A 26,921-nucleotide genomic window follows, 5' to 3' on the forward strand; every position below is an offset into this window, starting at 1 on the left:
CTCGTGCAACATTCTTTATTTTTGATCTCTCTCAGCAGACAGAGCGGTGAACTTTCGTTTGCCTTATTTCGAAATTTTAGGAGACAGAAGGATTTTTTAAAATGACTCACTTCAGCACAACATAGAATAGCGATTTAAGCAATCGTACCTCGCTCTTTTGTCATATTAAATGATAAATTTACCGGTGGACCTGCTAAGAATGGCACCAACCATTTAACGTCGCTCCGGCTGTATTGTCAGTGCAAGACGACGGCGGGAAATATTTGTGCGCGTGTACAGTGAGTCGGGTGCCGGCGGGGGAGGCCTGCGCAGTAAGACAGGTGCCGGCGGGGGTCGAAGTCACGTGCGACCACCCTCGCGCCGGAAGTGGAGGAGGAGCGGCCGCGGCGGTGGTGGTTTGGATGGTCGGCACGGTAACTCCTGCAGGTACTGGGCCTACTTCGGAGGGGGTGGATGGGTGGGGAGTGAATTACCTGACTAAAACAATCTAACTCGCTGTGGACGGTGCTGTGAGAACGCGAGTTCAGCAAAACGGACTGGGCGCCCATCGACAAAGGGATGGACATGTCAGCAACCGTCTCAACAGAAGCGAGTTCACGTTCCTCATGGCAGCTGGAAGAAATGATCGTAGAGGTTGGCACTCTCTCAGACTGACCGGAGACCTTTAACTGAACCGTTTAACTGGGCTAGGCTATTGGTAAAGGGTGGAACTGGATATTCCCAAGGCTGCATCGGTTTCAACACGTTCTCCCCTTGGCCTCACCAATACTGCTGAGCATCCCCACTGTTTCTAAATGACCAGACTGTACTCACGATGTGGAGGTGCCAGTATTGGACTGGGGTGCACAGAGTTAAAATTTGCACAACATCAGGTTCCAAATAAATCTGCTGGACTATAACCCGATGTTGTGTGATTTTTAACTTTGTCCAGACTGTACTCAGCAACAGCAATTTCTACTAATGTTGGAAAGATGAAAGAAGCCTTCAGCTTTTGTTGCTTTCAGTCCCTTTGTTACTGGTTCCACTCCTCCTTAGTAATTGTCTGCAGTTGAATCTGGCTATTTCCAACATTAACATTCAATTTGACTTCAATAAAAGACTCCCAAACAAAGACTGCCTAGTTCCACCCCTGAAACATAGCCTGACCCTGGTTCAGTTCATCTGCTGAAACAAATTCATGTGTTTGTTATCTTCAGACACTGCTATTCCAATGTGTCTCAGCTTCCCATGATTTACCCTTCAAAACTTGTCATTCTGCCATATGTTGTACGTGTACCAAGTCCCTTTCAGTGTCCATTCTGCCCAATTAAGTGATATTGCATTTTGAAGTTTTCATCCTTATTTTCAGATTTTGCCAGAACTTTATCCTTCCTTATCTGATTTTGATCTTATTTGATTTATTTTTGTCTCATACCCAAGTAACAAAAAGTATTGCTTTGCATGCTAGCCAGACAAATCATACCTTATGTAAGTATATTAGGGTATAGAATAAAGCGAAAATGCAGAGAATGATCAACACTGATACATGAGAGGTCTGCTCATAAATCTGGTAATAGCAGGGAAGAAGCTGTCCTTAAATCTGCTGTTATGTGTTTTGAAACTTTTGCGTCTTCTGTCCAATGGAAGAGATTATAACCAGGGTGGGAGGGGTCATAGATTATGTTGGCTGCTTTCTGAATCAACAGAATTATAGACTTTGTCAATGTAAGGAAAGCTGATGTGTGTGATGGACTGTGGTGCGTTCACAACTCTGTAATTTTTTGTGGTCTTGCGCAGGGCCCTACCAAGCTGTGAAGCATTCGATAAGATGTTTTCAATGGTGCATTCATAAAAAATGGTAAAAGCCATTGTGGACATGCTGAATTTCCTTAGCCTTCAAGGGAAGTAGAGGCACACCAGTCAAGTGGAATGGATGGACTAGGATAAATTGTTGGTGATATTTATTCCTAGGAGATTGAAGCTCTTGACTATCTCCCCTCAGCACCATTGGTACAGACAGGGCATGTCCTTCATACTGCTTCCTGAAGTCAATGATCAGCTGTTTTGTTTTGCTGACATTGAGAGAGAGATTGTAGTCTTTATACCATACCACTATGCTCTCTATCTCTTTCCTGTACTCTGTCTCATTATTGATTGAGATCCAACGCAATACAATTGTGTCAGCAAATTTGTAAATAGAGTTAGAGATGAATTTGGTCACACAGTCGTGTCAGCATTAGGAATATCGCAAGAGGCTGAATATGCAGCCTTGTAGGGCACTGGTGTTGAGGATTATCATGGAGGTGATGTTGTCGCCCGTCTTTACTGATTGTGATCTGTGGGTCGGGAAGCCAAGGATCCAATTGCAGAGGGTGAAGCAGAATTCTGGATCTGGGTTTGGAGATGTGGTTGGTTGGAATTATGGTGTTGAAGGTGGAGCTGAAGTCAACAAACAGGAGTCTGATGTACGGGTCCTTGTTATCCACATGTTCCAAGCATGAGTGTAGGGCCAGGAAAATAGCATCTGCCGTGGGCCTGTTGCCGTGTGCAATTTCCTGCAGACTCTAACTCCCCAACATGTCTATAATGTTCATACTCTGGTCACTTGAATTTAATTCCTCTGTTGTTGGTGACTATGTCTTTACCAGTCTCATTCCCTTCCGAAAGATTTCTATACTGCTGTTTGTCTTTTAAGACACTTAAACCTACTGCTTTGATAAAGCTTTTGGTCATCTACCATCTCATTCTTGTGGCTCGGCATCAAATTTTGGTTCTTGGCTCTCCTATGAAATGTGCCTTGGAACATGTTACTGTGTTAAAGTCGTATGTAGACTTGGCAAGAAGGCAGCGATTCAGTAGAACTGCCTTGGATAGCTCTGCCTAACAGCCAAGGCATATTGGTGGGTTTTTTTTTAACAATCCCTGGCCAACTTCTATGGAGAAATTGTTAATTTAAAAACATGAAGAACACATATTCATTGACAATTTGGAGTCTGACGGATGCCAAAAGGAAAAGGAGCAAGCAAACAGCAGTATGAAGGACACTCCCCCACAGCAGCAGCCTCTCCCGAACACCCGGGGGACCTGACAGACTCACAGAAATTGGCAGCAGCAATGGCGAGACTTACCATGAAGGTTAAGGCTGTGATTGAGGCGATCCGTGCCCAAGTCCAACCCATCGTGTCCATGTTGCAGAAGCATGAACGGGGAGCTCCAGGTCCTCGGGGAGCGGATAGAGGAGGTGGAGGGTTGAACCACAGGCTTGGAAGTGGCTATCGGGTCCTTGTCCGGACGGATGCAGGTACTGAAGCAGGAAGTGCAGGCCTTGCGTGATCAGGTCGACGACCTCGAAAGTCAAGGTAGGAGGACGAATCTTTGGATTGTTGGGCTCACAGAGGGTGAAGATGGTGGGTAGCCAGTCAGCTTGTTTGAAAACTGGCTGCCGCAGTTCCTGGGCCTTCAAATTGAATCTGGACGGCTGCACATTGAGGGGCTGGGCCTGTACAGTGCCCCACCTGGTCCTATCGCACTTCCTCACATACAGGTACAAGCATAGAAGCCTCCAGATTACTGGGGAAAGATCCACAGGCACTGCTGCACAAGGGGTCAAAGATCATGTTTTTCCAGGACTTCTCAGCTGCTATAATTTGAGAGAGGAAATCCTTCGATGAAGTTAAAAAAAAAGCTGAGGAACCTGGGCATCCAGTACTCCATGAGGTACCCCGCGGTGCTCCATTTCAGCCACGCAGATTCAGTTTATATGTTTGACTGCGGATAAAGCCAAGAACTTTGTAGACACTTTAAAATTATCCAATTAGTCTGAAGAATACGGTTAATGTTCCTCCTGTTTTCCTTCTATCCCTGTGTTTTCCCTTTCCCTTTTTTCTCTTTCCATAATTTTTAAAAAATTCTTGGAATATATTGTTCCTATTATATTTTTATAACTGGATTTTATCACAGAATTTTGTGGGTGCCTTTTGTTGTTTTCCCCTTTTTTTATTCTTTTAGTCACAAGTTGGGTGATATGGAACCGGGGATAGGAGTGCTTATTCTGACTTTGTCGTCTTTTGTTGACTTAAGGGTCATCTCCTTGTTTATTTATTTATTTTTGCCTAAGGCTGTGGCACAGTCCAGGCCTGAAGGAGCTGTGCAGGAGGGAATGGGTAGGGCATGTGCCCCCTGTCGGCAGGGGGGAGAGTCTCCTGTTCAAGATTTTATGTTTGGTTTCTTTGTAGTTTTTTGGTAGCAATAGTTGTTTGTAGTTAGGATAGGGTATTTTTGTATACACAATTTTGCGACTCTTCATTTACTTGTGCTCGGCACATTGCAAGCAGGGTTCTCCTCGGGGGTTCAAGGATCTCTGAAAGGGGATAGGGCTAAGTGTCTTGTTAAATGATGCACCTGGAACATCAAGGGAAGTCATCCACCTGTTAAAGGAAAAAAGGTGCTAGCTTTAAGGGGAAATGTCTTGATATCGTCTGTTGCAGGAAACCCATCTTGATGATGGGGGACATCTGAAGTTATAACAGGGGATTATGATTGGTTATTCTTTTCATTCTTTACTACTAAAAGTAGTGAAGTGGCTGTACTTATCCAGAAAAATCTTCCATTCACATTATTAGAGTAGGTGAAAGATGAGCAAGGACAGTTTGTGATACTCAAGGCCTAATACGTGGGGAGGAATATAGCATTTTAAATGTCTACTGTCCTCTGGCACATCCCCTCAAATTTTTGATTATTGCCTTTTCTAAGTTGAGTGCCTTTGGAACACGGCACATTATTATGGGGGGGGGGATTTCAATTGTCCTTTGGATCCAACAGTGGACAGGATGCCTTGTGGGCCCTCAACTATTTCTTCGCAGGTCAAGCAGGTGGTTGATTTATGGGAGGAGTTGGGGCTGGTGGACATTTGGAGATATCTTCACTCTACCGGCGGGACTTCATTTTTTTTCAAACTCACATAAATGTCACACAAGGATTGGTATTTTTTGGCTCCCTCGACACTTCTGGATTCAATTATGGGTTGTAAAATTGGGAATATAGGTATCTCTGATCACACAACGGTATATTTGGAGGTTAAGGCCAAGAGTGAGTGGCTAGGTTTGTGGCACTGGCATCTGGATCCTTTTCTCCTTAAGGATTCCAAATTTGTGGAATGCTTTTTGAGGGAGTTTCAGGACGACTTGACTATCAACTTGAGCACAGCTAGTAGTCCATCTATGCTATGGGAGACCGCTAAGGCCTCTGCTAGGGGATTAGCTATTTCCTGTTTGGCTAGCCGGAAATGACCGAGGGGAGAACAGCAGCGTCTACTTGAGACGTGGCCGAAAGCTGCTGAGATGGCATGTTTTGTGAGGCCTTTGGTAACCAAGCTACAGCAGATCACAGCCCTTTGGGCTGCCTTGAATTCAATACTTACACAAACCGCAAAGAAAGAACTTGCTTTTGTGAAACAAAGGCTGCTCGATATGGGGATAGGCCAGCGAAGTATTTAACATATCTGACTAGAAAAAAGCGTGCTCCTTAATCCATTACTGCAGTTAGAAACTGCGCCGGGGTCCTTACATACGATGTCAAAAGGATTAATGAGTCTTTTTGGTCTGAAGGTTGCGAGGATAGGAGAGCCAAGATGGAAGCTCTTTTTTTTAAGAGCCTGGACCTCCCCGGGGACAACCCTGGAAAAGGCCTCCCTCCTTAATGCCCCCTTGACGGTTCAGGAAATACAGGAGGCAGCTAGGCAACTTCAAAGTGGGAAAGCACCTGGTCCTGATGGTATCCCGGGTGAGTTTTACAAGGAGTTTATAGGGATTCTGTCAGGGTCGATGCTAGAAATGTACAATCACTCCTATATGCATGATTGCCTACCACCATCTTTGGGAGAAGCTAATATTTCCTTCATTCTTAAGAAAGGAAGGGTTCCTGAAGATTGTGCCTCATACAGGTCCATCTCTCTATTAAATTTAGATTTTAAGTTTCTGTCTAAGAGTTGGGCGCTAGGATTGGAGAAGGTATTTCCCCATATTGTCAAAGAGGGCCAGGCAGTTTTTATAAGGGGCTGTAGGTCTTCTAATAATATTAGAAGGTTGCTGAGTGTGAACCAAGCATGTCAGCAGCAATCGATCCAGGGGTTGGTGATTTCCTTAGCTGCAGAGAAAGCATTTGACCAGTACCTCTTTTATGCCTGAGAGCAGTTTGGGTTGGGTGGGGTCTTTGCTAGGTGGGCAGAGGTTTTATATTGCCACCCTCTAGCCACAGTCATAACCAATGGGGTGAATTCTGGGAACTTTAGGATTGGCAGGGGTAGTCATCAAGGCTGCCCCCTCTCACTTGTTGTTTACGTTGGTGATAGAGCAGCTGGCAAAGGTCATTCGTCAGAATGTCCACATAACCACACTGGAAGTGGGATCGAGGGTACACAAGATTGCACTGTATGCGGATGATGTCCTTCTGTTTTTATCGGGCCTAATGACCTCCATACTCCATCTGATACATTGTATTAATTCATTTGAGGCTTTTTCAGGATGTAAGATCAACTTTGCAAAATTGGAGGCTATGCCTTTGGGGGACCTTAAGGAAATGCCAGTGGTTGAAGGTGACCCTAGGTTCCCCTTTAAGTGGTCAAGGGCAGGTTTCCAATACCGAGGAATCTTTATTACCTCCCATGTTTGATCGGTTATTTCGTACTAATTTTGCTCATCTGCTCAACAATATTTGGCAGGATCTTCAGAGATGGGAGGCTGTTCCAATTTTGTGGTTGGGCCAAATAGCCATTATTAAGATGAATGTCCTCCCTCATCTGCTTTATCCTATGCATATGCTCCCTATAATGTTTCCCAGGTCAACATTGCAGAAACGTATTGGTTGGTTTCATTCTTTCGTCCGGCGTTGAGTGGCCCCTCATCAAACTTACTAAATTGCAGTTGCCTCAAGGATGGGAACGAGTTGATTTCCCAGAATCAGGAGATATCAGTTGAATTCCCCACTGTCCTTTGTGTGCAATTGGGAAGGTAACAATCCAGGCTCAATGTGGCTGGATATCGAGGTCTCCCAGGGAAAGTGCCCTCTTATTAACCTGTTGCTCATGGATAAGATGAGGACAGTTACGGACCACTGCTGGAACCCCATTGTTATTAGTACAGTCAAGGCATGGAGAGCAATGCATCAGAGTGAGGGTTGCTTATCCAAGACTTTGCTATTCACTCCATAGTTGCTATGCTGGGGTTCTGACCAGAGATGATGCACTCAGAGTTCAAACTTTGGGCAGCGAGAGGAGTTTCCAGCTTGGAAGATTTGTTTGAGGGTGAGATTGTGATGTTTTTCGAGAAACCGAGCTGAATATACGGGCTGCCCAGCAGAGATCTTTTCCATTTTCATCAGCTTAAGGATTTCATCCAGAAGGAAACTACGCTTCTCACTAAGCCCTATAAGCCCGATATAGAGAGGATGTTGCTACATGCCACAAGCACCCTTTCGGTTAATGCCCTTTAATTGCCTGCTGGATGATAGGGCCTGGCAGAATATTAACCGGTTATGTGAGGTTTGGGAGCAAGAGCTAGGAGTGGAAATCTCTTCTGGAACGTGGGAGGACATGGGAGAACATGCGAAAGATCTCAATTTGTAATAGGGCATGCGGCTATGCAGTTAAAAGTTCTGCACAGGGTTCATTTGGCACTGGATTGTCTGGCCAAATTTTAAAAAGGGGCATCTCCAATGTGCCTCTAATGTAAAATAAGTGTAGGTACTCTTACCCATTGCTTCTGGACATGCCACAGGCTCCATGTTTATTGGAGCTGTGGTGGGAGAGGTAGGGTATTGAAGACTAAAGTTAGAGTAGACCCGATATCTCTCCTAGATCTATTGAATTTGTCATCTTTAGACGGGCATAGGAAGAAACTACTTAATATTCTTATTTACTGTGCACAGAAGAATATTCTGATGAATTAGGTGTCTGAGAACCCGCTAGGCTTGCTTTGATGGTGGAAATTAATTATGGCACACATTCTCGTGGATCTTTTCACAAATACGGTGCACCACATAACAGACATTTTTATTTATAAGGCATGGCGGCCCTTTTTGAGTTATTTGGACACAGATCTGTCTGGTATGTTAACTAGGGCGTTTGTTTAACCAGGGTGGTTAGGTTTGCTGAGCCCTGGAGAGGGAGGGGGGCTCCTGAGTTAATACGGGTATATATACAACACTCCCGTTTTTTGTTTGGGAGCTTTACACTGAGCATTGTTATTTTGTGTTTTTTTTTGTATTATTAGTCACTTATTTATTGGTATTGTTTTGCACAGTGTTTGGTTTTGTTTTGTATTATTGGGTAGGTTAGTAGACAGTAGTTGTATTGTAATTTGTGGGGTTTTTTGTTGTACTGGTATTTGTTAAATTTTCAATAACTTTATATTGTTGTAAAGTCAAAAGGTTTTTTCACTAATAAATGTATTTACACAAAAAGTATGTAAATATAAGTTAATGTTATATAATGCAAGCATTTAAACTTTGACCTTAAAAAATGCTTTTTCATTTGACTACGAAAGTGCCTGCTGATGTAGGAAATTATGAAATGGCTAGAGTGAAATATTTGGCTTTTACTTTGCTTTGTTTCTATTAAGTACAGCACAAATTCCTACACTGGCTGAATTTTCAATCTAGTGTTGTGAACAATGAACTTAATGCGATTTGTTGAGATAATTGATATCTCATTGCTTTAATTTTGTTACCAATAGTTCTCCCTCAGATAACTTGGTAAGCACATTGACATTCTGCTGAAATTGATCATTCAGTGTTGAAATGTATTTCTGCAACAATTAATGGTTTGGATACTACTATTCTCAACTGTATTGACGTAGATTTTTTTCAGCTTAGAAAGATTCCATTTGGCTTATCACACCTGTGATTTATTCCATTACCTGTTTTCAGTTTTATCCCTCAGTCCATTGTGACACTATTGGCCCCTCTATGAAATATTTGATTTTATTGTTAACCCACCAGGTAGCACTTTTCCAAGTACATTTGAGAATGGTGATTATTTCCATATAAATGAAATTATTAACTTCTCAAGTTTTGGACTGAAGTTGAAGACTGTGTTATAGTGATGGATTTGGAAATCTGCAGCGTATTTATTCTGTTTAAAAATACAATTCGTTTAGTTGGTGGTTTGGTGTTTTAACACTCATTTTAATGTGCCAATAATGTAAAGTACTTTTTTATTAGAATTTTAAAAATTCACTGGTGTACTACCTTCTAAAGAGTTAACATGATTAAAGTTACAGCAGCAGATGAGTATGTAACTTTCAATTTATTCATAAATGATTCATTCCGAGTATGTATTTGAACTTAGAACTTTTGAATTCTTTAACTTAAAACTTGGCCTGAAGTATTACATAGATGCATAGTCATCATACAAAAATTAACACAGTCCTTGGATGGCAATGACAGAAATGACCAGAAACTTAGTCAAAAATGTGGCTGAAGAAGGTGGTGGGTGAATGGGTTTCGGAACACAGAGATGTGACTGCGAGGATATTTTCCAGTGGTGTGCTTCAAGGATGGGGTATGATATTAATGGTATTTTAATTGTATTGCTGAGATACATAATGAAAGCCATTGTTTATTTATGTACTTGGAGCACTGCTGTCATATGTTTATTGAGTTTAATTTGGTTTGATTGAAATAGTATAGTGACATCTGAGACACTGGATTAGTATGTCAAAAGTAGGCATACAAAATGCTGCATTTTGTCAATAAACATATTATCTGGAAAAGTATCAGTGTCTAGTTTCATATTCTAATTGATTTGAGATCTGAATAAAACTGTAGAGCTGGAGGAAGAAAGAGATAGGAAATGGGAATGCCGTAAATTCAATGGCTAAAAATCCTGTGGATGTCAATATTAGGTGGTACTGCGAATGGCTGGTGTAAAGGGGACCACTACAAAATTTTGGACTGAGGTAAGAGGCAAAAGCAGTCTTCAAGCTGGCATTGCCATAAGTTCCAGCCAGAACTCAGTAGGACTCAGTTGCCCAACCCATAGACGAATTATGATGTATGTGTAGGTGCTTCCTACAACTTGCCCTGTTGTAGCTAGCTGCCACTAATATACAGTGTGTTATGGATAATCACTCCAAAATTCATTGGCCATCCTGTAATTTTATGATATACTCTGTTTAAAAAGTCTGTGACCGTTCATCATCAAATGCATAAGTCCTCCAGAGCATAGGAAAGGAATTGCTCATCAGTTGTAAATGGCTGACCCCAAATTCATCTCCCCCAGGGGATATATTGACTTAACATCCACACTATCTGTTTGAGAATTTAATATATTTCAATTAGATCACTCGTCGTTTCTTTGTAAGTTCCAGATGAAAGATTAGAGGAATTTAATGCCTGGGGTTTTTTTGGCCACAGTGGTTGCCCTTAAAACTAAACAGGAGTTCAAAACTGAAAGACAGCATTTTTCAGCGATACATTCTGTTGTGAAGTCCCTCAGCGCCTTGTCCTGTGTTTAATCTAATGTTATATATTAAGATTTAGGAAGTCACATTGTTTCTACCAAATGCCATTAATGAGGCCTAATGCTGTTCATTCTGTACTGTAGAGGCAGTACAGGATATGCTTACTTCAGATTTACAGAGCTGAACTAAAAAAATTCTTTTAAAAAAATTAACCTATTTTTCTAATCAACCTGTACAGAAATGTTAGTAGACGCCTCTAGAGCTTGAATTTGGATCTCCAAGTCCGGGTGCGGTAGGGACATTAACATGGCACAAGAGGGCCCTTTTAAAGTATAGGCACTACTGAGATATTCAAAGTTTGGGTGAAGATTTGTAGCTTGGGTGCTCATTGTTGTGGTTCTGTTCGCCGAGCTGGAAATTTTTGTTGCAAATGTTTCGTCCCCTGTCTAGGTGACATCCTCAGTGCTTAGGTGCCTCCTGTGAAGCGCTTCTGTGGTGTTTCCTCCGGCATTTATAGTGGCCTGTCCCTGCCGCTTCCGGTTGTCAGTTTCAGCTGTCCGCTGTAGTGGCCGGTATACTAGGTCCAGGTCGATGTGTTTGTTGATGGAGTTTGTGGATGAGTGCCATGCTTCTAGGAATTCCCTGGCTGTTCTTTGTTTGGCTTGCCCTATAATGGTAGTGTTGTCCCAGTCGAATTCATGTTGTTTGTCGTCTGCGTGTGTGGCAACTAGGGATAGCTGGTCGTGTCGTTTCGTGGCTAGTTGATGTTCATGGATGCGGATCGTTAGCTGTCTTTTGGGGGCCTCCTGCGAAGCGCTTCTTTGATGTTTCCTCCGGTGTTTATATTGGTCTGTCCCTGCCGCTTCCGGTTGTCAGTTTCAGCTGTCGGCTGTAGTGGCCGGTATATTGGGTCCAGGTTGATGTGTTTGTTGATGGAGTTTGTGGATGAATGCCATGCCTCTAGGAATTCCCTGGCTGTTTTTGTTTCGCTTGCCCTATAATGGTAGTGTTGTAGTGGGACAACACTACCATTATAGGGCAAGCGAAACAAAGAACAGCCAGGGAATTCCTAGAAGCATGGCACTCATCCACAAACTCCATCAACAAACACATCGACCTGAACCCAATATACCGCCCACTGTAGCGGACAGCTGGAACTGACAACCGGAAGCGGCAGGGACAGGCCACTATAAATGCCGGAGGAAACACCACAGAAGCGCTTCACAGGAGGCTCCCAAGCACTGAGGATGTCACCTAGACAGGGGATGAAACGTTTGCAACAAAAATTTCCAGCTCGGCGAACAGAACCACAACAACTACTGAGATATTTTACTGTATGATTGCTTAAGTAAAAAATATACAGTGATACTTTGTAGGAAGGAGCAGGTGCAGGGGTTCAAGCAGTGTTTACATTTGGTTAGTGTGATATGTTAGGTCAAGGAAGGCTGTGTTTTTCTGCCCAGTACTTTTTTAAAAGTCTGCCCATTTATTTGCATCTTTGTCAGTCTTCTGTTGCGTGGGTGTAATTGAACGTTAATATTTCAAAGAGTGTATGAGGCTGTCATCAGCATGATTAAATATTTGTTTCAACCTTGAGAAATCTTGCTGAGTCATTAGTCTGATTCAGCAATTCATTTAATAGGTGTGGAAGGACATTACTCATTGTATTGCATACAAAGTTCAGAACAAAAGTGTACTGTCCTCTTTTGTCCCTTCCCCATAACTTTGTTAGGTTTTGTTTCCTTTCATGAATAATAAAGAATCCACGTCCAGATATAAACTTACATATTCTCAGAATGTTTGATTGTGGAACATTACTGACATATTACGAGTCAGCTATTACGAGGGAGCATAGCTTTAAATTAAGGGGTGGTAGATATAGGACAGATGTTAGGCGTAGATTCTTTACTCAGCGAGTTGTGAGTTCATGGAATGCCCTGCCAGTAGCAGTGGTGGACTCTCCCTCTTTATGGGCATTTAAACGGGCATTGGATAGGCATATGGAGGATAGTGGGCTAGTGTAGGTTAGGTGGGCTTGGATCGGCGCAACATCGAGGGTCAAAGGGCCTGTACTGCGCTGTATTTTTCTATGTTCTATACCCAATGCTGTCCTCGATCTAAGAGGTAATTCAATAGTAAATAGAACCAAAAAATTTGCTTGTTCAATGGCCCAAATGCTATCCAGCCATGAGTAGCGCCCCATGAAAAGTTAAATTTGACTTTGTTATTAGCAAGATTCAAACAAAAAAAACCTGAAAACTTGTATTTGCCTTGAGTCTTTCATAAACTCAGAAAAACACAGAATATTGGTACTTTTAAAGTAAACACACTTTAAAAGTGTAACGTAACAGCCATTTGCACACAGCAAACCCTCAAACAACAATCTGCCCGCCACCTTAAGTATTCATTGCCTCCACCATTGGTGCACACTGAATACTGCATCTTGTAAAAAGCCATTTGGTTTACTGTGTTCTTTCAGGATGAAAATCAGCCATCATTACCCAGTCTGATCTGTGAGGAGACTCAATGTCACAGCAATGTACTTGATTCTTAGCTACCCTATGAAATAGCCAAGCAAATCATTCATTTGTGTAAAACGTTTAAACTTGCAGGATTTCAAGAAGGTAGCTCGTCCTCTGTTTATAGAGGGGAATTACAGATGGACAATAGATGCACAGACATCCACATCCTGAGAATTATTTTTAAAATATCCACAATAGTCAGCAAATCATTCAAGAAAATTCAACTGAGAAATTGATCTATGTCACCAGCAGCTTTAATTTGAAACTCAAGTCTTCCTAGTAACCATCTTACAAATTTAAAATTTGTCATTTGTTTGAATTGTGAAACTTAATTCCTAAAATTATACATTTTGTTTGTTTTTATTACTGAATTGCTTTGTGTCCTCATCATTACATTGAATTTTTTATGGGAGAAAGTGAGGACTGCAAATCAGAGCTGAAAATGTGTTGCTGGAAAAGCGCAGCAGGTCAGGCAGCATCCAAGGAGCAGGAGAATCGACATTTCGGGCATGAGCCCTTCAATTGAATTTTTTATACAAAGACAGGTCATCATTAATTACTGAATGCATATTCAAAAGTTTTCCAAATGCTGAAAGGTAAACAAAACTAAAATTTACCATTAGAATTCTAATTGAGGAAATCTGGAAGTCCTCATAGGGTTGAAGACCAATGGTTTTCATAATGATCATTATTGGCCTGAATTATCCACTCCCTCCTTTATCTTACGTTTTAGTATTAGAATTGAAAACATTTCTTAAAGCACAGTCACCAGATTAACAATTTCAATAATATTCATGTCTCAAGTAATGATAGCTTTGATAACCTATAATGCAACATATTTTCAGATTAAGTATAAAATACTGTTTGTTTCTAGTTATTCATGTATTACAAAATAATTTTCCTTGTTTTTTCAGTGGTGCATATGTTAAGAGCATTTGTGAGTGTGGCCAGACCTTGGCTTGACGATCACGGCGGGACAGTTTAAGCCAACTGTGTGCAGAGTTACTATTTATCTACAGAGAGAAATGTCTGGAGATACCTGCTTAACATCACTATACCCATCTTCTGGAGCCAAACCCAAAGCCCTCAGCTTTAAAGGAGGAAGCATGGGGAACAAATATGTCCGATTAAATGTTGGAGGCTCCTTGTACTATACCACTGTTCAGATTTTAACCAGACATGATACTATGCTAAAGGCAATGTTTAGTGGAAGAATGGAAGTGCTTACTGACAAAGAAGGTGAATATAATCTAACCACAAGTACCAGAAGTAACCAGAAAACCAATTTTAGGTTTTCAGAGTTGTGATGCATATATTGATGTGTATTAATATACTGAAATCATTCCTCACATTTACCACAGTTTGGCAGGACTTGATGTTCCGCAAATAAAAGTTCTTTAGAAATAATTAAAATTGGAGATACAAGCAAGACCAGTTAACACTAATAACAACATGAATGCTGACCATCAATTTTACCCTTGGGAGTTCAGATAAAGCTGTGGCGCTCAACTTTCCAAAGCAAATTGTATTGTATAATGTCTAATTATGATGTCCCCACTACCAGCTAATTACCTTAAACTCAGCAAATAGAGAGGCTGTCACTTGGCTTCAGGGATTCACATTCATTAAATAAACAGATTTTATTTTTGAAACTGTAAACTTGATTTATTTTTGGAATTGTGCAATGTGTAGGTGTGATAAAAATCATGTCTAAAGTTGGGTCTCCGTAAACACAGCAAAATAAACAGTTAAATTTACATACCTGTATTTTAATAATTATACATTTTCAAGATATGTTTTAAATTAGTACCACGTAGTTCTAATTGGATCATTTTCCTGAGATTTTGATTCAGGAAAAATTACACTTTGGTAAACTGTTACTGCAAGCGAGAAAGGTTAGTGTGAAATCATTAATGTATAGTATGTACACGTACTAATTTATATCTATTACAAGTCTACCAGGTATTGTTGCATTGTCTAGTTGTCGTTTACTATTTTTGTACATTTAACATTTGAATGTTGTAATGCAGATGATAAATTCTTGAAGTCTGTATTGCATACAAAATAACTTCTCTGCGATGAGTGTGGGAACAAAAGGCTATTTTGTTAAATTGAGAAAATCGTTCAAGACCTAGTTTCACAGTGTAGCATACTGCCAGGTATGGAGAGAAGATGAACCAAATTACATTTAGCTGATGCCAACCTTGGATGCGAAATGCTTAGAGATTCATGGATGCAGAGAAGACTGTGTGAGCACATTTTGAGATCTTATGATACACCAGAATACAAAATGGCTTTGAACTTGCTGCATCCAGTTTTGTGACCTAATCTGGTAATTTTCCATTTTTTCCTACAAGAAAATTATATATAAACTCAAACGTTCAACATCATTTTGAAATGACATTCCTTCGTGATCTTCTTGAAGGAGGTCTGGTTTCGTCAGGTGATACGACAAGTTTATTTGTAAATTATTGGAAAAAAATGTTAAATGTCTCCAATTTTAATCCTGATTTCTTTGGATTATAATATTATTTAATGTTTCAGAGAATGCCTCTTTCTCTGTACATTTTCAATGCTTTCATTTTAAAAACCAGATCTGATCCAGTTTTCTTTTAATACAAATTATTTATTACAGTGTTAACGAGCTAGCAAAGTTCTCATGGGCTTTGTGGTGCAAAAGTAACTTCTATTAAAGTGCTTCTTAAAGATGCATCTTATTATGTTTAATGTGATGAGACAATAACTTAATTGTACACATTTTACAGTTTAATTGTCACTACAGTGCATATCTCTTAAATTCCTGTCTTGGTCCATCACTATCAATTCGATTGAAAGAAAGCGACACGACAGATATTGAAGGGACATGGTTTTGTTGAAAATAAATCTCTAACCAATGTGCAGTTTTAGGTTGTATCTAATGAAATCATAGTGTATATGTTTGACATGGCAACTAAATCACTGGACCAAATTAGTGTAACTCAATGTCTGAACTAGTTGAATTTTTAGGTAATTTTCAATGAAATTCCATATGGAATGCTTGTGGGATTAGAATTATAGAATATGGTATATTAACCAACAAAAACAAATCAGACATGGAAGAGTATGCCGGGGATGAGGAGTGGGGAGAGAAAGAGAGACAGACGGTGACTAATGGAATTCATATGAATCTATTCTTGGTTGCCTTATGATTCACACATCAGCAAACAAAACAAAGGAGCTCACTTTATGGTGTTAAAAGATTTGACGAGGTAATAAGTGAGAGAGTGATGGCATTTATTGAACTCTGAACCACTTAAGAACAACAAACAGGTTTTAATGTAGATAATGTATCACTTTGCATATTGGAATAGGAAATGTGACAAGGCGCCCTTTAGCTAAAGTGAAAATGAATTTGGCTGAGCTGTATCTCTCAAATAGAAGCAGTTGTACATTCAAATAGCACAGTTCTTTGCTGAATAAATTGGGCTTATACTCTTTAGAGTTGAGGAGAATGAGAGGTGATCTCATCGAAACATAATTTATTCTGAAGGGGCTCTTCAGGGTAGACATGAGGTTCTTCTCTCCTCCTCCTCCACCCCACCCCCACTAAACTGCAGTGTCGCGAGCACAGGAACAATCTCAGGATAATGAGCTGATCATTTTGGACCGAGAAGAGAGCTTTCTTCACTCTGAGAGTTCTAAATCTTTGGGATTGTCTATCCCAGAGCATTGTAGATATCAGAAAGAATTGAAGAACATAGAGAGCAAACAGGAAGGAGGAATTGAGGAATAAGGATTGGCCAGGATTGTGTTGAATGGCAAAGATGTCTTAAGGAGCCATATGTCTACTACTACTAATTTTTACATTCTCATATCTGGCATGCAGCAGTTATTGTTGTTTGAGAGAGAATTGTTGGCTGTGGTATAGAAGAGATATTTGCTCCTCTCTGAATAATTCTAGATTATCTTTTGATCTTCATCAGAACCATTGAGACCTCAATTCAATGGTTGACCCTAAGGGTGGTACATCTGGTCTTTTGAAGGACTTCCTCATTTTTGTATTGAACTGTCTTCCTGGTTCTGTCCTGAAATTCTGGAATATGGATTAACCTATAAGCTTCATATGTAAGATTACTGTCAACTGAGTCAGGTTGACTCCGTGATGGGTAGAATATAATTTAATAATACCAAGGCATCATCTTGAAGCTAAAGAAATTTGCATAACATGTTTCTAAAATTCAGTATGCTCAAGATTTACTCATTGTTAAGGGATCGGAAGAAACCTTGGTGAGCTTTCTTGTAGAAATTAATAATGTGTTTTTTTTTAAAACTTCATTCATTGGATGTGGGGATTACTGGCTTGGCTGGCACATTTTGCCCATGCTTATTTACCCTTGAGAAAGTGATGCTAAGTTGCCCCATTGAACCACTGTATTGCAACTGATATAGGTAGACTGACTGCTTCAGGGGAGTTCCAGGATTTTGACCCAGGAATACTGAAGGAAAAGTGCTACATCTCCAAGTCAGGATGCTGAGTGCTTTGGAGGGGAGATTTGCACCTTCTGGTATTTCCTATGTACCTGCTGCTCTTGCCTTCAATATTGTACTGTTCTTAGATTTGAAAGGTGCTGTATAAGGGCCTCAGAACTTCTGCAGCCCATCTTGTAGATAGTAACAGCCACATGTACTATGTGCATTTGTGAATGTGCTGCCAAACAAGCAGACTGTATTGTCCTGGGTGTTGTCAACTTCGGATGTGTTATGGGAGCTGCATTCATCCAGGCAAGTGGGGAGTATGTGAAAGTAAACAGATTTTGCATGGAGGGGTTTGAAGACTCAAATAGTCTTTTTAACCACAGAATCTTGTGTTAATTTAAGTAATTTAGAGGGGGTACAGAATTTGATTCTGCATGGTGTGTAATCTTGCCTTGAATCACACCCCTCTACAATGGAATATTTGCTGTTTTTCCAAGCAGGTTGGATTCTTATTGACCGTTGTGGCAAACATTTTGGCACAGTTTTGAATTATCTGAGGGATGACTCGATTATTCTTCCAAAGAGTAGACGGGAAATTAAAGAACTGTTGGCAGAGGCTAAATATTATCTCATTCAGGGCCTGGTGGATATGTGTCAGACTGCATTGCAGGTAATTTGCAGCAGATACACTCTCTTTAGCACAACATATTAGTTTTTCCAAAGTTTTTTCAGTTGTGAAAGATAGGTGTAAAGTGTATTACTAGAGCATTGCTGTATTAGTAAACATCCTGTTGTCTCAGTCTTCATTAACATACTCTCTAATGGCAGCACAAGCATTAAACCCAAAGTAAAAGTTGTACCTTGAATAGTCCTCTGACAGAAAATCTAATTCTGCCAAACTATACCTTCAAAAGCCATGAGTACATGATCTGCATTAGTACATTATCAGCTCCACACCCACCCCAGCCCACCCCAGCCTTAACCTTCCTATGAATAATGAATGTTATCTTTCCTATGATAAGGAGACCAAAGCTGCGCACAGTACTGCAGGTGTAGTCCAACCAATCATCTGTACTTTCGAAGCAAAGTTTTCTGTTAGATTCTGACAGATTAGCCTCTGTCCTCAAATTGCCTTTTGATAAAGGCTAGCACTTCATTATTTTTCCTAATAGCTTGTTGCATTTACACATTAGCCATCAGTGACTTACTGACGACACCCAAGTCTCTTTGCACATCTACTCTTTCCAATCTCTCACCATTTTAAAGAGTAGAATCATACCCTTCAGTTCAACCAGTTCACGCTTTACATGTTCCCTAACTAAACTAGTTTCACCTGCCTGCGCTTGACCTATGTCCCTCCAAACCTTTCTTACTCGTGAAATAGTCTGCACCTCTGTTCTTCCTATAAAAGTGTATAATGTTTCATTTTTCGCATTACGTTCCATCTGCTATGTTCTTGCCCTAACATTAAAACTGTCCAAATCGTTCTGAAAATATTTTAGCTTTGTACCATCTGCAAATTTGAAAATATTGTGTCACAGCCACATCATGGATATGGGTGAACAGCTGAGACCCAAGTACTGACCCTTGCCAGATTCTGCTAGTTACAGTCTGCCAACAAGACAATGACCTGTTTATTCTTAAAATTTTCTGTCTGTTAGTCAATCTTTGATCTATGTTACTACAATATCTCTAGTACTATGTGTTTTAATTTTGTTAACCAAGTTTTTGTGGCGGACCTTATAAAAAGCTTTCTGAAAATCTAAATGTACAACATCCATTGACTGCACTTTATCAATTTTGTTAGCAACATAGTCAGAAAAATTAAGCTGGTTAAATACTGTTTTCTATTGGCCAATCAATTTTGACCATGCCCAAATAGACGATTTTTAAAATTCAACATCCTTTATGATAGATTCTAGTATTTTCTGTACTAATGACGCAAGGCTGACTGGTTCCATTTTATCCCTTTCTCCTTTCTTAAATAGTGAGGTGATATTTGCAAGCTTCCACTCTGCAGGGATCATTCTAGAATCTGGAATACAGTTACCAGTGCATCGACATTCTGTAGTTACTTTTGTCAATGCTCTGGACTGTACACTATCAAATTCTGAGGCTTTGTCAACTGTCAGCCCATTAACTCCAGTACAGCTTTCTTACTAGTACTAATTTCCTTCAGCTCCTCATTCTCCCTAGTCACTTAGATCTCTAATCCTTTATTCTTCCTGTATTTTCCTCACTGAAAACACATACGGAGCAGTGATTCAGCCCCTCTGCCCACTTCTTTATTCCCCAGTAAAAATTCAGCAAATTCTGCTTTAGTGGACCCATATTCATCTTAGCCAAACATTTTTGTTTTTATGTATCTGCAGAAGCTTTTATAATCCTTTTTTTGGCATTTATATTCAATTCTTCATATCCTTATCAGTTTCTTAATTCTTGAATTTCCATAATTTTTATATCATTTTTCTTTGCTTCTAAAGTACAATTGTGTGAAGAATGATATGATTGCTTTCATTCACTGGTGACCTCTTTCATCCTCTGTATTTGTAATTTGATTTCTTTTTAGGAAAAGAATGAATGCTGTGAAGTTGCATGCACAATTCCCATGATCACCTCTCCTAAAGAGGAAGAACGACTAATTGAAACGTGTGCAAAGGTCACAACATTTTTGTGTTTTTTTTGTAATGGAAGATTTTTTTTTTAGATTTGCCACTAATTCTCCATATCACTTAATAAAAGCTAACTGCCTTCATTCTTTACCAACAGCCTGTTGTGAAGCTGCTACATAACAGAAGCAACAACAAATATTCCTATACTAGGTACGATAATTTGCATTGGGCTACACCTTGTTGATGTATGTAACCTTACCAGCTTTTGGAGACTTATTAAAAAAAATTATTGCTTTGAATCATATCCATCTCACATACAGTACAATTTTCGAGATGCTTAATGAAAGGTTGGGCAAGATCATTGGGGAGCAGGTGGAACCAGTGAGATTCTTTGTCAGGCGTAAGGTTTAATCTGCTCATTGTGAACTACATTGTTTGAAAAGATTAAGTTCTAATAATTTAGAAAGGGAGCTTAACAGTAGGCAGTTACCTCACAGTTTCTCTAGTACCTGACTTTCCAATGACTACTAGTGATATGCTTCACCAATCCGTTTAAGCCACATAACAATGAGTTTTGATGTTTGGTTCCAGAGCTAGATATTTGGTCATTGTCCTCCAGTGTGCACACAATTATTAGAAAAAGAGTGAACTTAAAATTTGACTTGATAAAAGACACTATACACTATTGCAAAGAACTGCACAATAGGCGTGGTCTTTTCCATATCCCGTTTCTTTTGTTTGAAAGAAATGCAAGTTGGATGAAATAAGTTATTGCCTTTGGTTGCTGGATGTCCAGGTGATGGTCTGTAGGCCACATGAAACCTGTAGCCCCTGATAGTTTGTTTCTTTTTTGTTTGAATCTTATGGGCTTGCAAGTTGGAGAAGGACTGTTCTTAATGCTGTTGCCTTATTGGTCAATAAATCCTAAATCAGATCAGATCTGTTTATATTCACAGCTTGAGATGTATCCAAGCTGATTGAAATTTGATTGAAACTTTGTATGAGTCCCAAGGGACTCTATGGAATGCCTCTGTGCAACTCTCAAAAATATAAGTCTGCAAAGCTCCTGTTGTATTCAAATGTGTCCAGTATACAACTGCATTTTGAAAAGTCTCTAAGCCCAAATGCACAAATATTTAGGTAAATTCACCACGTCCACGATCATAATTTATGCGTTTTCTTCATTCCCTATTTTGAACTAAGCCAAATTTCAAAACTTAAACTGATTCATAAGAGATGAGGTTTAGCATTATTTATGAAACACCTGCTAAAATAGACTCACTTGGGTTATCGTAAATTAATGAATGTACAGTACTGTCAAATCAAGCCTTTGAAGATCTTGAAAAGCCTGTTATAATAAAATGCTTCACACAATTGTATGTGTTCCTGCACTTTTGCTAGTGAACGCTGTTTAATTTAAGTCATTCTGTATCCCAGCAATTCTGATGACAATTTGTTGAAGAACATTGAGCTGTTTGACAAGTTATCCCTGCGATTTAATGGAAGAGTGCTTTTTATGAAGGATGTCTTGGGAGATGAGATTTGCTGCTGGTCATTTTATGGGCAGGGACGCAAACTTGCAGAGGTTTGCTGTACTTCCATCGTGTATGCAACAGAAAAGAAGCAAACCAAGGTACGTGAAAGGTGACCACCATTTTTTAAAAAAAACTGATGTAAGAGTAAAATTCCTTTAGTAATACTTGACTTTAAAAAGTGTATTTTTTTGTGCCTGGTCTCCTGATACAAAGTTATTTAAACTATGTCCAGTGGTACCCTGAAATGCCATCAGAATTTGGCAAGTCCTTTCTTTTGTACAGGATGGATATCAAAGGAAGACTTTGAGTTGGCATTCAGCTGTAATCCCAGAAGAAGGAAGGAGAAAGAAAAGAGAATAGCAACATAATTATCCTGGGGACATTCTTGGACACATTCAAAGCTAGCAGACAACATTTATAAAGCTTGGCGACAACATTTCAGTCATCATCTTTGTCTTGGGATTGGCAGATTATATAGATACATTCATAGGATCTAGGGTATTTCAAAGCAGTCAAACATTGTCCCTTCACCTCTGAGACTTAGTTTCTTGAAATGGAGTTGAACCCAAGGTGAATGCATTCCTTGTACTGAGTTTCCTGAAAACATTAATTTGAAATGTTTCACCTTGTTAATTATAAGCATGAAAGGAAAATTACACGTTGACAATATGCCCGATTCACCACATGGCAACATTGCAATTCTAATTGTTTACATTTTCTTCTAATTATATAGGTTGAATTTCCAGAAGCGCGAATTTATGAAGAGACATTAAATGTCTTGCTTTATGAAACTCCACGTGTACCTGATAACTTGTTGTTGGAAGCCACTAGTCGAACCTCTGGTCAGGGATCACACAGTGAAGATGAAGAGGCATTGGAAGTTAGAGATCGTGTGCGTCGAATACATGTGAAAAGATACAGCTCCTATGATGACAGACCTCTTGGACACCAGGCTACCTATAGAGATTAACATTGTAATCAGATGGATAGGTGTGAACAGTATTTACATTTTAAAACACTTTTTATCTACTAATGATCATCAGATGGGTTATCATGGAACATGAAGGCAACTGACTGAAGAGAGAAAAAAACCTGCGCTTTCAAGGTTAATTTTCTTTCATTTGTTATAATGTTGATTTTTGTTTGTTTAAAAAAAAAAGCCTTTGAGCTGAAATGCTTGTCAAAAGTTGTGAATTAATTGGCCTTAACTCCATTATAGGTTGTCTTTCTGTTGATCTTAAAGTAGTTTCAAAAATCTGAAACCTCAATTTGATGGAATTCTGGCTTACCTCTAGCAATGGAGGTGAAGTTTGATGCCAGTGCCATTGCATACTCCATAGAGGGAGGAAACAATAACAATGAGAATTTTCCTCTCATGATTGCTACATGCCTTTTGCTTCAGACCATGAAGGCCTGGGATTGAGTGCACCTCTCCCCTTTTTTGTCACTGTTTTTGGCTTTGGACATTAAGAGGATTCATCCTCAAATATCAGAAGAGTACATTTGAGTCGAAACCTGTCTGCTAATTTCATACTCGTTTTGCTCCTATTTCTGTTCAATATGGATCAAGATACTACAGTGCAATTACTTTCTGAACCATTGAGTGTGCCTTAGTTTACAACTCTTAAGTTCATCATTCATTCGTTTTTTTTCATTCATTCATTTTTACATTCAATGTTTTAGGAGTGCAGGAGGAGAAAACCGTTTTAGTTACCATTCTTCTCCAAGAATAATTCTTCCACACCAACTATGTCAGCACCTTTATCATTTCAGACACCTAACATAGCATTTATAAAATGGTGCATTGCATAGTGTTTGGAGGTGAGGTCTAGTCAAAATCTATCTGAAATCCTAGTGTTTAATACCTTTATTTCCAAGTCTTAATGAACTATGATTCTCAACTCTTTAATATGTGATGTTTGTTTTTTATTTGTGTTATGGTGAAATATATTTTACATGGTGTGTTTTTAATGGAACCTCCAAGGAAAATCTTTTAATAAGTAGCATTGGCAGTCTGGGAAGATAATGTGTTTACTTATCATTTTAAAATAATGGAATTGGATTTGCATCTGAAAATTATGTTAACTGGACCAAAATGTTAAGTTTCTATTTTTGTATGTGTACACTGCCCATTGCTTATCTTTGTGTGAACTTGAGATGGTATATTTGACACTACAGTGCACTGTTTGCATCAGATAATGGTATGTTGGCTGAAACTGACTTTATGTAATGTTTGTGAAACTAACTGAACATTAGTCATATATGAATTGATGAATTATGTGAGTAATTCAAGTTAGACTTTCAATCGGAGAAATTTTATGGGCTTGTGACTTAGCCAAGATGCAAGTCAGGATTAGACTGTTTTCAGATTGTGGTGAGATTCTTCCTTTTTCACTTGCCCCTGCCCTGAATCATACCAGTTGCTGGCTGACTATAGAGTGGATTTGACAACAACTGAAGCTGTGATTAAGAATCAAGTCTGCACTCTTAAGTCTGGAATTGAGCTCCTTTTACCTTCATCTAAACAAAATAACTTCCTTTCAGTGTGGCTTTCTGCTTCACTAGGAACTGTTTCTAGGATGCACTTTCTTTCATTATAATACTTTATCATGTTATGCAATTTATATCAGAAGAAAACATGCCCTCAAGGGAAATCCTCTTCATGGCTCAGACAAAACAGCCTAGAACTTTAATCCCAACTATCTTGAGGATGACCATACACAGTGAGGGCCATTGGCAGGCCTACAGTAAACTAATTCACTGCCCTCATTAGGATGGTACTGCTGCATGTGAGTGCTAGTAATGGCCCCAGAGGTTCTCTGAGAGAGCAAGAAAACATAGGAGTTGAACATGAGCAATAGTCAACAACAGCCTGTAAAAGGGTGATTGGAACATTCTTGCTCCAGAAGGCAGGTTTTGCTTTAAAGTTGACATGCTGCAGGGTCACAACCTCCAGTCACACTTTTTAAGGGTTGATGGTATACGTGTTGAGGCCCTGAAATACTTTTAGCCATGAGCCTGTGGGTTTAACATCAGAGAATATATACAAACCCTAAACATATATTGACCAGTCCTAACTAGAGTGCGTGATGCAATTTTAGCAGAGGAAGAGCATATGCTTATCACCTGCAATTTTCAAACATTAGGTACACATTTTAACCTACTGAATTTCTAGGCTAGTGCCAAATACTATGTCATCTCAGTACTGTTTAAATGGCTGTACGGGTTTTACTGCCAGCCATCATATCTGACCGATAGTGTTGACTAAACTCAGTCACTCATCAACAGCGGTGCAAAATCTCCAAAGTTGTTTGTATTTCACTTCTTCAGTCAAAATTGTGTGAGAAGGGATAAACAAATCATCTCAAAGATGTAAAAATTGATGCCAAAGTATCTGCTAAATTGCTTGACCACCAATCTTTGATCCCCCCCCTCAAATGTAAATAAATTTGAATGCATATCCAAGATGAGTTTCGATTGTGTACAATCACAGGATATAAGTAATTTCTTTAGAAAGGATAGTTTTTGTTTGCTTCAATGATAAATGGTCTGGCATTATCACTTTTATTATAAATTGGTTTCAAAGTTTACATTTTGGTTTCCTAAGCAACATGTAGATAGCTGTCACAATCCAATAAACAAATCTGGATTATCACTACATGTAACTGATCTCTAACTTCTGCAGTTCATTGGTCCTGTAGATGAAATATCCCAGTATTTCATAGTTGCAACTCAAGAAGGTTTACATGCTAACCTAAACACCAGTTTTGCAGTATTTTAATCAATGAATTATATCAATGATTGACACGCAGGATAAGAGAAGCAGTTGAGGAAAAGGGAACTTTTTAGAGTCAATATTGATTTTTGTCTTATAATTTGAATGCAAATATATTGATGTCTACTTACATTTCAGTCCTGTGTGAATTTCCAAGTCTTTTTTTTTAATGAGCTAATTTGCAAAATCTTCGAAGGCACAAATATTGCAGTGATTGAGGTGCTGCTTGCGTCTGTGAATATTGTAACATCAAATATTGCAATTAAGCTGTGAAATGGTTGTTTAAATTGTGGTTGCTGAAAGGCTTACAGTGAGCCCAGTTGATTAACTAACACTGGAATACTCACCCACGAAACCACTGTGTAAATAAAACTGCTCAGAATTTTTGACACTGTGATGGATTTTTTTTCCCCACAAAGTTGCTGTATCGCACATATTTAAAACAACCTGTAGCAACACTATTTGTAAGGAATAACTTTCTGGAAGGGTACTTCTACTTCTAGACCAGAGTGTTGCTCCTTTTTAAATATTGTACTAAAAAATTAAATATTTACTAACATTAATAAAATGTGGTGTTGCTTGAGTGTAGTCTGTCTTTTAAATACAATTGTGATTCTAATCTGTGTACCTTTTGTAAACATTTCAGTATTTCAACAGAATCAAGTTATCAGCTTAATTCTGGATTAGGCATAATAAAGATAGCAAGATCATTTTTCAGCTTTAAGAATGTAAATAATGTCCATGTAAATTCATCCATGATAGTGAATGTAAATGTTATCTAATGCCAAAAACTAATCATTTAGGTTGCAGACCATTAGAAGATTCTTCAATTTTGTTTCAAAATGTGATAGTTACAACTTCAGCTGAGCACTGTCTACCAACATGAAAATTGTTGAAATTTTATCATTGGTATTGAATCCCTGTAATGTGGAAACAGGATGTCGGTTTGCTCGCTGAGCAAGATTTGTATTTCAGATGTTTCATCAACGTACTAGGTAACATCATCAGTGAGGCAAAAGTGAGTACTGCAGATGCTGGAAATCAGAGTCTAGATTAGAGTGGTGCTGGAAAAGCACAGCAGGTCAGGCAGCATCTGAGGAGCAGGAAAATCGACATTTCAGGCAAAAGCCCTTAATCAGGAATCAGGTTTTTTTTCCCCGAAATCCATCACAGTGTCAAAACTTCTGAGCAGTTTTATTTACACAGTGGTTTCTTCAGTTTTCCTGCTCCTCGGATGCTGCCTGACCTGCTGTGTTTTTCCAGCAGCACTCTAATCTAGGCCCCAACATCATCAGTGAGCCTCTGGATGAAGCACTGGTGGCATGGCCTGCTTTCTATTTGTGTTTAGGTTCCTTGGGTTGGTGACGTCATTTACTGTTATTTTTCTCGGGGGGGTGGTAAATGCAATCTAAGTCAATGTGTTGGTCGATAGAGTTCTGGTTGGAATGCCATGCTTCTAGGAATTCTCGTGCATGTCTCTGGCTTGTCCTAGGATGGATGTGTTGTCCCAGTTGAAGTGGTGTCCTTCCTCATCTGTATGTAAGGATACTAGTGAGAGTGGGTCATGTCTTTTTGTGGCTAGTTGA

The 26,921-nt window shown here is 39.4% G+C and overlaps 1 protein-coding gene across 4 annotated transcripts; it reads left to right on the forward strand.

Moving 5' to 3' along the window:
* Nucleotides 1-337: 337 nt before the first annotated feature.
* On the forward strand, nt 338-25,918 carry LOC122563952 (BTB/POZ domain-containing adapter for CUL3-mediated RhoA degradation protein 2). 4 transcript variants are annotated; one of them, XM_043718281.1, is made up of 7 exons: nt 338-426; nt 13,873-14,197; nt 17,914-18,083; nt 19,983-20,072; nt 20,183-20,235; nt 21,463-21,658; nt 22,294-25,918. In XM_043718281.1, the coding sequence occupies exons 2-7, from the start codon at nt 13,984-13,986 to the stop codon at nt 22,528-22,530; spliced, it is 960 nt and encodes a 319-aa protein (XP_043574216.1). In that variant the 5' UTR covers nt 338-426; nt 13,873-13,983; the 3' UTR covers nt 22,531-25,918. The 4 variants fall into 4 exon arrangements, with proteins under 4 accessions (XP_043574216.1, XP_043574219.1, XP_043574217.1 ...); XM_043718282.1 differs by lacking the exon at nt 338-426 and adding an exon at nt 441-633; XM_043718283.1 differs by lacking the exon at nt 338-426 and adding an exon at nt 9,241-9,535.
* The last annotated feature ends 1,003 nt before the right edge of the window (nt 25,919-26,921 follow it).

This window comes from Chiloscyllium plagiosum, chromosome 28 (assembly GCF_004010195.1).
Source record: "Chiloscyllium plagiosum isolate BGI_BamShark_2017 chromosome 28, ASM401019v2, whole genome shotgun sequence".
Taxonomy (NCBI): domain Eukaryota; kingdom Metazoa; phylum Chordata; class Chondrichthyes; order Orectolobiformes; family Hemiscylliidae; genus Chiloscyllium; species Chiloscyllium plagiosum.

What these genes read in the sequence shown, in the direction of transcription:
- LOC122563952 (XM_043718281.1), top strand. Translation starts at nt 13,984, where the DNA reads ATGTCTGGAGATACCTGCTTAACATCACTATACCCATCTTCTGGAGCC. An exon ending in AGTGCTTACTGACAAAGAAG is followed by an intron (nt 14,198 to 17,913) that starts GTGAATATAATC and finishes TTTTCCAAGCAG; the next exon opens with GTTGGATTCTTATTGACCGT. An exon ending in AACAAATATTCCTATACTAG is followed by an intron (nt 20,236 to 21,462) that starts GTACGATAATTT and finishes TCTGTATCCCAG; the next exon opens with CAATTCTGATGACAATTTGT.